This window comes from Seriola lalandi, unplaced genomic scaffold (genome assembly GCF_002814215.2).
Source record: "Seriola lalandi dorsalis isolate HSWRI2012SDOR001 ecotype SW California unplaced genomic scaffold, Sedor1 jcf7180002054945, whole genome shotgun sequence".
NCBI classification, from domain to species: Eukaryota; Metazoa; Chordata; class Actinopteri; order Carangiformes; family Carangidae; genus Seriola; species Seriola lalandi.
Window position 1 is genome coordinate 2618830 of NW_019525496.1, and position 11356 is coordinate 2630185.

Here is an 11356-nt window from a genome sequence, read left to right on the forward strand (position 1 = left end):
CTCAGGGTGACCGAGGAGCCAACCTGAGGGGTAACTGAGTCTGACTCATCAACAAGATGGGGCTTCAGGGTGGGCAGGACTGTTGGTTTGCACGTACAGAGAGCACATGATCTCAGTTTAAATCATTCAGAACTGGTGTGATTCACATCTGAACTATTCATGGTCACAGCTGGCTTGAGGTAAACAGATCTTTTGCCTAAACAATCTTTTAAGATTTTTTCATCTGTATATACATATGTAGATGAATTATGCAGATGTGTCACCGTTTGTTTACCATAAACACTGAGGAGAATAGTCTTCTGGTCCTGGCCTGCTGAGTTGGTGGCTGTGCACACATACTGCCCTGCATCTTCCAGCCTTGCCCGGGACAACTGTAGCATCTGCCCGCCTGTAAACAGTATATAAAGAATGATGTGAAATGTAATATCTGTGCCAGAATTAGATTCACACAAAGGAAATGCTCCTGACATAAGATTTATCTGGGACTTGCGGGTGGCTGAGAGCTGACCTGGCAGAATGTTGATGCCTGTGCCGAACGAGTTGACCTGCCCATCTCTGGTCCAGGTTATGTCTGGAGGAGGGTACGCTTGGACGTCACACAGCAACGACACCATGTGGCCCTCAATCACACTTACTTCCTCTTCCTTGCTGCCAATTATTCTGGGAGGCACTGGAAGAGAATACAACAGTTGGGTTGTACATGTCGACGGCATGAGTCAGCACGTCTGCTGTTATGAAAGAACATCCAATAGTAATAATAATAATAATGAAAGAACAAGAATTATTATTTTATTGGTGCTTGTGAATACTTGGGAGGTTGAATATACAGTGTTTTGAGTTTTGAACTTTTCTTACCTTGCACTGTCAGACTGAACAGCTTCTCAACTGTTCCAACCTTGTTCTCAGCCACACACAAATAACCAGCCATGTCGGAAACCTGGACGCTGAGGAGCTGAAAGATGGGATCCAAGTGTTATTCTTCAATATGACATGTCACAGTGGGATCTGTTTACACACTGGTATTTGTTTACAATTCAACAGACTAACCTGGAGTTGAGTCCCATCCTTGCTGATGTGGTGCTGTGAGTCTGTGTGTACCGGCTGCCCATCTCTTAGCCAGGAGATGACCGGAGCAGGGTGTCCGGTCACGTCACAGTGGAGGACCACAGTGCTGTTGACCACAGCTCCCATTTCCTCCATAAACTCCTCAGATGCTCCCATAATCACAGGAGGGACTGAGGGGGAGAAAGAAAACAGACTTCCTCAGAAATGACCTTCATTTCCACCTGTTTTCATTTCAATTACAAAGAAAATGTGCATGTACTAGTTACCCAGAATCTCCAGTTCAAAGTGCATGTGGTCCTCTCCTGCCTCATTGACAGCCTGACATGTGTACTTTCCAGCATCTTCTTTCTGCACTCGGGCGATTTGTAGAACCTGTCCACCTGAGAAGACAAATCCACACATAAAACAGCAGATTTATGTGAAGCCTCAGTCATACATAACAGCCACATTACAGGTTTTAACACAGGAAAGAGTTTCCCCTGACCTGGTAGTAGCTCCACCCCATCTGCAGAGGTGAGTTTTCTTCCGTCTTTGTACCAGCTGAGCTTTGGTGGGGGGATGGCATTACTCTCACAGGACAGGCTGATTGGATGGCCCAGGACCACCTCCCGCTTCTCGACCATGTCCTCATTGTTACTGTCACCCTCGTGTCCCAGACCCCAGGCTGCTTCTCTGTTAGTCACCCTGTGGAAGACCGGAGGGACTGGCGAGACAATAGCATGTTTGAGTGAGACTTCTTTCATTTTAAATTCAGATCAACATCAACATCAGATCCAAAAGCGACTGAAGTACAAAGTATGATTTCCCCAACCACCGATACTGAAGATAAATACACCGATTTAACCGAACTCACCCTGAATGGTGACATGAAAGTCTCTCTTGTCCTCTCCTGCAGAGTTGGTGACGACACAGGTGTACTGGCCCTCATGGGACAGCATGGCGTTGTCTATGTGGAGGAAATGGCCACTCTCTTGAATGCCAGCATGGAAGTTTCCAGTCAGCAACTAAAGACGGAGAAAACACATCAGAGGGTACGATTTTAGCTGAAATATGGCTCTTGGCAGAGAGAGGCATTCATTAACATTTCCCTGCCTTACTTCAAAAATCAGTATAGGTCTGACAATTCCCAGCCTGTACTGTGTTTTAGAAGAACATTAAAACAATAAAACAATACTTCCATTTAGACAAAAATCTAATCTTACATGAATCCACCTAATCAGCATTTTCTGTTGCTCATTATTGTAGGCACGCACGCATACTGATCAGAGAAAAATCAAGGAGTCTGGGTTAATACTGTAGCTGAAGCACAAAGAAGAAATAACAGACAGCAGTATTATTAAAGAATTTTACGTCATAATGTTTAATCACTTGTTCTACATCTCTGCTATAATTAAATAGCTTACTCATCGCACAGAGTCTGGAGAGAGGAGGTGGTTTGTGCAAGAGGATGTTCTGTTGAGCTTGTTGTAATTTGTTGTAGTTGCCAGTAGAGGCTGATAGAGGGTAGAACTTGCTCCATTAAAATCACCTTAAAAACACGTGAATGCGGTTTTTTAGAGATGCAGAGCCTGTTAGGATGACACACCAACCTGTCCATCTTTGAACCAATTAACATTGGGCTCAGGGAAACCTTTGGCCAGGCAGGAGAGAGTTAAACTCCCATTGATCCGCACTTTCTCCTCCTGACCACCAAATGTCAAAGATGTAGAGTCACCCTCTATCTGTGGTGGGACTGATGAGAAGAGGAAAAAAAAAAAAAAAAACAGAGGAACATTAAAAGCTCTGTCTGAGCCAGTTTAATTTGTGAGTGGTGTAGATGTCTCTTACCCAGAACACTGAGAGAGTAGTGCTTGATGGCGGTGCCAGCTGGATTTGTAGCCCTGCAGGTGTAGAGGCCGGTGCTGTCTCCCCGTGCTGAGCCCAGTCGCAGGGCCTGTCCACCGTGGGTGTATGTCAGCTGGGGACTGGACACTATGGGCTGGTTGTCCTTTAGCCAGGTGATACTGGGTGTGGGTGAGCCCTCAACATCACAGGGGAGGACTGTGGGGAAACCCAGCACCACTGACACCTCTGAGGTCTCACTGGGGCCCTTGATGGTGGGGGGAGCTGGAGAGAAACACCAACAATACATTTATTTTTTAACAGCCAGTATGGTTTTTACTGGCCCGTAGCACAGAATGAATAGATCCACAGAGGACTGACCCGTTTTGTGCAGGAGATCCTCTAAAACAGAAATTCAGTGTGCAATAGTTTGGGTAATTAGAGCACATGCTCTTTAGGTGACACAGAAATCTCAACAGCCCTGCACAAAGGGAATTCAATATGTGCTCTAGGCGAGGCAATGTGGTGTTAGTCAGATCATCACGCTGTAGAGGCTAGGTGTTTGTGTGAAATAAATATTATGCTCAGTAATTTCTCGGAAGAACACTGCTACCACAGCACTTCTGGAAAAGAAATCAAATCAGTACTCTGATAACTGTGAGTTTTCTTTTCTTTGCTCTTTTGATGTTGTGCATAGAAAGAAAATAAAAGAGCGAATAAGCTGCATTCCGGCCAGCGTAGTTGAGAGTGTATGGTTCGTGTCTAAGATAAAGTCGGGTGAAAAGCAGAGACCTTGCACTGTGAGTCTGAACTGGCGCATCTGAGTTCCTGCGTTGTTACTGGCCAGACACTGGTAAAGCCCCTGGTCCCTCAGTCTTACTGACTTCACCTTCAGCACCTGGCCATCTTCCAGAAACTCTACATGGGGATCTCCGTCACGGGACAGAACCCTGCAGAGAGGGAGGAATGGAAGACCAAATCAATACCATGGGAAGTGCATCCTGTGTGTGCTGCTGAATGCCACGTCAATAAACTGTTTGAGCGCCGCTTACTCTCCATCACGGCTCCATTCCACTCTGGGCGGAGGTTTTCCGCTCACTCTGCACTGAAACTCCACCTCCTGGCCCAGCACCACAGTTAACTCCTGTAGTCGGGATGTTCCTGAGATCACTGGTGGAGCTTGAAAACATACCAGATATAGTTTACATCAGGAAATGTAAGACATTACTTAAAATGCTGAATGAGCTCATGATTAATTCAAATTCAATATCACTGTTGTGAGAACAAAAATCATCTAGATTACAGAGGGACATTATTTTAGTTATTAATAAAACATTAAGAGTGACATTAATGGTTAATCTCAGTAGGTTTGGGGGGAATGACAACTGTCAGAATGTCTGCTACAGTACATTGAGTATTAAAGTTTAATTAAAGAGTTTAAGTTCTTTAGGAGCTTTAGACGGGCGTGGAGATTTTAAATCCACTGATGACAAGAAAAATATCCTGTTTAATTCTCTACTTATTTTACTAGGTATTACATCTTTCTTTTCTTCCACTCTGTTCTTACGTCGCTTAAATACCAGTTTGACAGTCGTTTTATGAGCTCACCTTGCACCACTATGTTATATTCTCTCCTGGCCTCTCCAGCTGAGTTTTGAGCTGTGCAGGTAAACTGTCCCGCATGGTCAGGCTGAACTCTGTAGATTCTGAGCATCCTATTCCCATTCTGCAGATACACCCCTGGGCTGTTCACCTGGACATGCAGAAAATAGTTCAGTGAATACTTGGTGTCATATTGTAATTAAAATTATATCCACTTGGTGGCATTGTACAGCTGGGGACGGTATCAACAAGACATACGGTATGGGGATTCAGGATGACAAACTCACAGGATGACCATCTTTAGTCCAGGTGATCGTTGGGGAGGGGATCCCAAAGGCATCACAGCCCAGAGTGAGAGGCTGTTTCAAGGTGACAGTGAGGTTCAGTGGCTGGCTATCATCTTGGATCTCTGGGGGAACTGAAATAGTACAGGGATGATTTGTGTTGTCACTATGCTCTATAAATTTTGTTATCGCAAGAGAAAAAACCTAAATTCTCACCATTAACTTTTAGCCTAGTCTTCCTCTCCACAGAGCCTGCCTCATTGGTTGCCATACACTTGAAATCACCACTGTGGCTGGCAGACGCTGTGCTAATTACGAGAGCTCCGTCCCTCGCCACAGAAAACTCTGATTGTTCGGCGTGTATCTCCAAGCCGTTCTTGAACCAGCGTACCTTGGGGCGAGGTGAACCTGCAGGTGCGGGGACAAGAAAAAGATTCTGAGTGAGTATAAAAGGAGCTTTATTGATCACGTCTGACAAAAAGAAAAGATACTTCCATCTTTCTGCTTCCCTACAGGAGAAGTTAATGGGCAGGCAGCCCAGACTAGAGAAAGCCAGCTCTACATTTATCTGTTGGACAGCGGGACAGCGGGGGAGACCATGCCAGAATGGTTAGAGTCCTTGTAGCCTGCGAGCTTAAGATTTCAAGGTCAGAGACACATAAAAAAGTAATACACTGTATGCTGGAGAGATGTAAGATGTAAGATTTAAAATACTATGATCAAGATTTATTACCAACACTGAGGTAAGAGTCTCCAGCAGTAAGAATAGGAGTGGTTGAACCAGCAGTTCAAAGGCAGCAGTGCGCACATTCAGGATCCTGAAACAGATGTGCTCTGCGGATTACTGGGTGTAAAAGAGCTGGAAATGGTCAAGGCTATGGAGGTGGAATGGGGAAAAACTTGGAGGATTTTGCACTTAACACAACAGACTCTCAGGACAAGGACAGAGAAGCAGGTTGCAATGACAGAGCAGTGTGGTTGAGTGATCCAAATGCCATGGCTCTGGCTATTTACAGAGGTGCTACATATACAAACACCAAAGACGATGTAGGGAAATCAATCCGATCCAAAAAAACCACAAGAGATGCAGCACAACCAAAGGTGATGTTATCGTCTGTTGGCTCTCTGAACACATGTTTACAGTTAAGGAGCTCTGAAGTAAATTCATTATCTCATTGCTGGGAGGAAATGCGTACAGATGTTCTGTTTTAGATGTTAACAGATCTCATTAGCAGACTTTGAATTTATTTTACTGGGGCTGACGAAGTCAGAGATTATCTCTTCCATGTGTTTCTCAAATAATTACCTCTATCAAATGCAATGCGCCTGTTGGTGAATTAATAATATCCTTCTGGCACAGACTGCGCTTTATCTCCCTCATACAGACAGATCTCAAGAGAACAATGAGGGGATACTTGTTTCCTGCAGCCGGCTGCCTCTCTAGGGTGTCAAGAGCTTCAAGCACTTCTGTGTGAGCACCTCTGAGGCCTGGTACAGTCTGCCTGCCTGCCTGCCGGTGTGACTCGGGTGGAAGGAGGGCTAGTGTGGCTTCATCTTCCTCTTCCTGTGCTTCATGGTGCACCTCAGACATCTCTGTCCTTTATCTGCCAGCAGCAGCAGCCTGTAATTAGGATTCCTCTCCCAGCAGGCCCCAGCACAGAGGAAAGCAGATGTGGCTCACTGAGGCACCAGGCAGACTGATGTTCCAGCTGTTGCTCCACATTACACACAGTCCTCACCTTCCCTCACCGAGCTTGTTACCATGGCACAGCTCCACACAAACAATACCTGTTTGCATGGGCTGTCAGAGGGTAAGTATCCATCAGTGCATCCGCAGATATACACCAACACTCACTGTGTTTTGATAAAATAACAAGTTCTCCACATCCCAGCCCCGGGATGCCACCTTGTTCGCAAAGAAATGTTAAAAAAATATAGACAACAGCATGTCTCTGGGTGCTGCGATAAAAAGAAGCTGTACCTTTTTAAGATGGCAAAGATGTTTTTTCCCTCTCTTTGACAACTAAAAGTCTACAGTGACAGCGAAACATTCCTTTGATGGTGCACAAAAACACATATCTGTCCTACATTTAAAGTGGAATTTTATCTTGCTCATAAAAACAAACCTAAAAAAAAAGACACATCCACATCAGGCTTAAAAAAAAAAACTACTCACACTCTGTAAATTGAACCTTTTCTGAACACCAGATCTTGCATTGCCCTATTTTTTTCAGTCTGTCCATGGCTGACTCATGTGTGAATCATTTCATACCTTCAGCTGGGCAAGGGATAATGACCTTGCTGTTTGCTACTTTCTCCATGATGGCATCTCCAGGTTCTGCAAAGGATGGGGCCTCTGTGAGGACAGAAAAACATGTTAAATGCTGGATCAAAGAACAAGGGCAGTTGAGACAGTGGGCAGTAAACTGAAAGTGTAATGAGTGTTGGTCAGTTATGTATATGCTGTAGGCAAGTGAGGAGAAGCCTTCAGGGCATTCAAGGGTCTGTTTTGGGTGTAAGAGTTAACACTTCTCACGGTCATACTTAAAACCAGTTAATACCAACCTTGGGTTAAGCATTAGTAAAACAGGTCATCTCTGTGATTAGGTAATTATTCTTATTTGTGCTAACAAAATGACTCTTGGTTTCTCACTTCTGTGTCCCGAATCTCTGATTAACCTTACACTCAGACTTGCTACAACCAACTCCTTGACCAGGAGGCTGACCTCTGAGGGCTAGAGAGGACCTGAATCAGCCTCTAACACCCACAGCCAGGCTGATGTCTAATTAGTAGCTATATTTAATCATTTAGTCTCTTTGAGATCAAGGTCTCTCTCTCAGGGGAGACCTGAAAACAAACAACATTTATAGTCAGACACCCACACAATCAGCATACAACAACAACACGTGTAAAGCCAGAGAACCAACAATTAAGACAAGAATAGAATTAATAAAAGTGATTACAAGGGTTGTAAAAGAAACATCAGATGTTAAAGATTTAAAGTCTTCAAGGGGTATAAAAACAAATCTACCTTGAGTGCAGTTTTCAATTAATTCCATACATGTGAACTTGGTCACATTTAAAACAAGTCTCTGATTTAGTAAGAATATCAGGAAAGTGTCAAAGACTGAAGAAGAGCAGGAGCCTGGGTTGAGGTGGAACCAGGGGCTTATAAATCATTTGTACAAAACTGGGCACCTACATTCGGATTAGAAAGAATAATGATATTTATGTATAATGTAAATAGTAATGTACCAAGAATAGACCCCTGCAGCACCCCATTACTGATGGCAAGAAGGCTTGATTCAGCACATCTGGTCACCACAGTCTGAGTTCTCAACTTACACAAGTTGTTGAAGTTTAAGCACCCACATAAGGGGCCAGTATACTCCCATCACAACTGCATGTCGGATTGTGAAATAGAAATGGACACCGCGTCCTACAACTTTCTGAAGTCAGATTGGTTAGGCTTTGGCCGACCATTTTGTAACTTTCCGAAACTGACAATCTGACATTCACACCCAGTTTTCACTGTGGTTGACCAGCCCTTAGGAGCTGAGAAAGGAGCCAGGGTTTGAACTTCACTCTTGAGCTCTCTTTTTTTCATTCTTGACAAAACTATTTCTGACACTTTTTATGTGAACAACCCAGTGCAACACTATGAATGTCTTCCAGAAGAGACTGTCTGAAAATGTGCGGCGATATACCCATTTTTAAACAATATCATGTCTGCCTTCCTTTGTTGCTGTCTGAACCAACTACTAACTACACTTCATTTTTGACGTGGTTGGGCAACACTTTGTATGAACCTCTTCTTTTCTAGTATCCTTATTTCTAGGGTCCTTATCCCCTAGGAGCATGAAGCTAATGTACCTCAAGAGAATGCACCTCTAAAAACTTGGAGAGCCTAAAACTGGGACACTGTCAGTGTATATAAATGTTGTTCAGAGCTACGAAATGGTTATTTAAATAAATCTTACAAAGCAATATAGATGGACTAGATTCACAATACTCTGTATGAACTACAGAGATTTATTATGCTTATTCTCAAAGTGAAGAACCAGGATTTGAAGAACTGATATTCACCAAGAATTTCCAGCTTGATCTCCAAGGTCTCCTGTCCAGCGCTGTTTCTGGCCACACACTGGTAGGTGCCCTGGTCAGCAAGGCTGACCTGCTGGATCCTGAGGGGCGTAGTGTTCTTGACCCCAACAGGAAGTCCATTATGAAACCAACTGACCTCAGGGCTCGGCTCTCCCTGGACCACACATGGCAGAATCACTGTCTGGCCGATCAGGGCTTTCAGGAGGGAGGGTGCTGTCTGAATCCTGGGCTTAGCTGAGGACATAAACAATTACGGTACATACATCTCTTACTATATCTGTTACACAACTATTTATTTACACATCTCATGCATTTTGAAAACTCAAGCTTTAAGGTTTCTAATAAGTTCAACTTCCTGAGAAGCCCCACAGAGTTACCTTGAATGTGTAAATTGTAGCTTATGGACATGTTGCCTGCTGGGTTTTCGGCAGTGCAGGTGTACAGTTTACTATCAATCAGGCGCACATCAGTGATCTTCAGAGAGCCTGAAGGCAAAACAGTGAACCTGGGGAGTGGTTAGGGGTCAAGGACAAAGAGATGGAGAAAACACAACACTTCATGAGTCACTGGAGATATACAGCTGCTGTGTTTTGGCAGGTGCTCCTGTTTTGAAGCAACATTTTCCTTTAGGGTCCTTTTTTTCATTGTGAGCTATGCATCTATATGAGCATATAATTAGTAAAATATTTACAAAGGCTGCTCAGTGTTTATAGTATGGGTATGCAATACTACTATATAAATCTCTAATGTATGTTTTGATATCAACCTTGATCGTTGTGAGTCTGTGAGGATAAATTTCAAGATGCAGCTTCACTTCTGTCCCTATTTTTAATTTAAGATGAGTTGATGAAAACATTTCTTGCGAACAGATTCAGAGTGTGAATTCCCAGTACAGTTACTGCCTCAGGGTCATTGATGAAGTGGTTCATTAATATGTAAAATTATCTAACTAACTCTTACATTGTATTGTATTTTCCTCAAAAGTGGTTTGCTGAGCTCTAAATATAAAAAGGAGCACGAGAGAAATGTGACAGGAATACATCACTTGAAATATAATGTTAATTTGATGGTGTCTTTGCATATGTATTGTTAAATTGCAATGAAGAAAAATGGATCCGTGATTGACGAAAGTTATGTTAGCAGGAGAGTACTAAGTGGAGCCTGGGCCTCAGCCAGGGCCTTGTAATCTCCCCAGTGAGTTGTTACTTTCACAATTACCATTGTCCACGGTAATTACAGTGTAAAAAGGGTAGCCAAAGTTTGACCTGATGATGTCACCATGGAAAAGGTCATATTCTCACAAAAATCAATGCATTTCTTCCTGCTGGGAACAGTAATGTTTGTGGCAACTACTGTGTGCTTATCACTAAGGGGTAAGGAAATATAGATAATTTGAAAATAAAAGCTTGGCCTGATGGTGGCGCTGTGGGAAGCAGTTAACGGCAAACTAGACATTTGTTTTTTTGAATGTTTGTCACAAACAAGTGGACAGATGGATAGATGGCATACACTCTCCAAAACATGTTGTGTAGCAATAACAACAGGAGCAGTTAAATTTAGGTTAAAGTAGTTAAATGTAGGTCAGCAACTTGAAAGTGCTGTGAGGTAACCTGAATTGCACCAGAAGCTATCCAGCTGTATAAATGCATAATATACACAAATGTAAACACACCTCTATGATTTATCTTAGATAAGTGTGTCTGCTAAGCAACTACACTATAACAATAACATGTTCGTGTAAGTGGAAATGAGCTGGAGGCACAAAGAGCTCTCTATTTCAGCTGCACATATGGTGTAATGTCGCTCCCCCACCTCCTCAAACAGTCTTAGGAGAGGCAGCAACATTCAACATTGGAACCAAATGACTGACTCTGCAGTGGTCAATCTGTGCTCAGACTGCAGCACGGCTGCTCTGCAGTGCCACAGTGAAGACTGACACAAGCTCAAGCACACAGGACAATAACCACCCCTCTCGCCCATTCATCACTCCTCACATTGGTGTCAAGTCATCTGTGTACACAGTCTGACACAAAGACTAACTGGGACAAATTGGCCTCGTCAGGATTAGGTCTAGAATGAAAAAATCCACAGACCCTCTGCTGAATAGCCTTGTGTCGTCCCCCCCCCCGTCATTTTGCTACTACTGGGCTGAAATCTTACCGCCCACTGATTTAAGTTATTTCAACAATCAGTACCCCCTGGTCATTTCTTCTGACCCACAGAGTGTTGCTGGAGAGCATAAATCTCCCTTTAGAGGGCTTGCCTGTTTCCGCTAGCCCTGCATATGCAAAGCATGGGCTGATGTGGGGGTTGTTCACAGTGATGTGTTATTCTCATCAGACAGGACTAGTAAAGAGTCAGCATGTTGTTTTACTGCTGAAACACCCCAGGGAATCCGAACATCAGGCAGACAGGGCTTGTATCTCTTCCTCTGTCAGTTCGTTTTCCTCCCCTCTTCCTGGCACCCCCCCCCCACCCT

General features: G+C 43.7%; 1 protein-coding gene across 1 annotated transcript in view; it reads right to left on the reverse strand.

The window, feature by feature from the left end:
- hmcn2 (hemicentin 2) overlaps nt 1-11356 on the reverse strand; it is a 45502-nt gene that overhangs the window by 16928 nt on the left and 17218 nt on the right. Inside the window, exons 23-40 of the mRNA XM_023393976.2 lie at nt 9255-9382; nt 8860-9111; nt 7045-7128; nt 4989-5180; nt 4776-4906; nt 4495-4639; nt 3939-4065; nt 3679-3836; nt 2893-3171; nt 2655-2797; nt 1919-2069; nt 1550-1768; nt 1332-1445; nt 1048-1235; nt 856-952; nt 509-670; nt 275-388; nt 1-79 (exon numbers count right to left, since the gene is read on the reverse strand). Of these exons, the coding sequence (XP_023249744.1) occupies nt 1-79; nt 275-388; nt 509-670; nt 856-952; nt 1048-1235; nt 1332-1445; nt 1550-1768; nt 1919-2069; nt 2655-2797; nt 2893-3171; nt 3679-3836; nt 3939-4065; nt 4495-4639; nt 4776-4906; nt 4989-5180; nt 7045-7128; nt 8860-9111; nt 9255-9382 (2763 nt within the window). The remainder of the gene's footprint in view (nt 80-274; nt 389-508; nt 671-855; nt 953-1047; nt 1236-1331; nt 1446-1549; nt 1769-1918; nt 2070-2654; nt 2798-2892; nt 3172-3678; nt 3837-3938; nt 4066-4494; nt 4640-4775; nt 4907-4988; nt 5181-7044; nt 7129-8859; nt 9112-9254; nt 9383-11356) is intronic.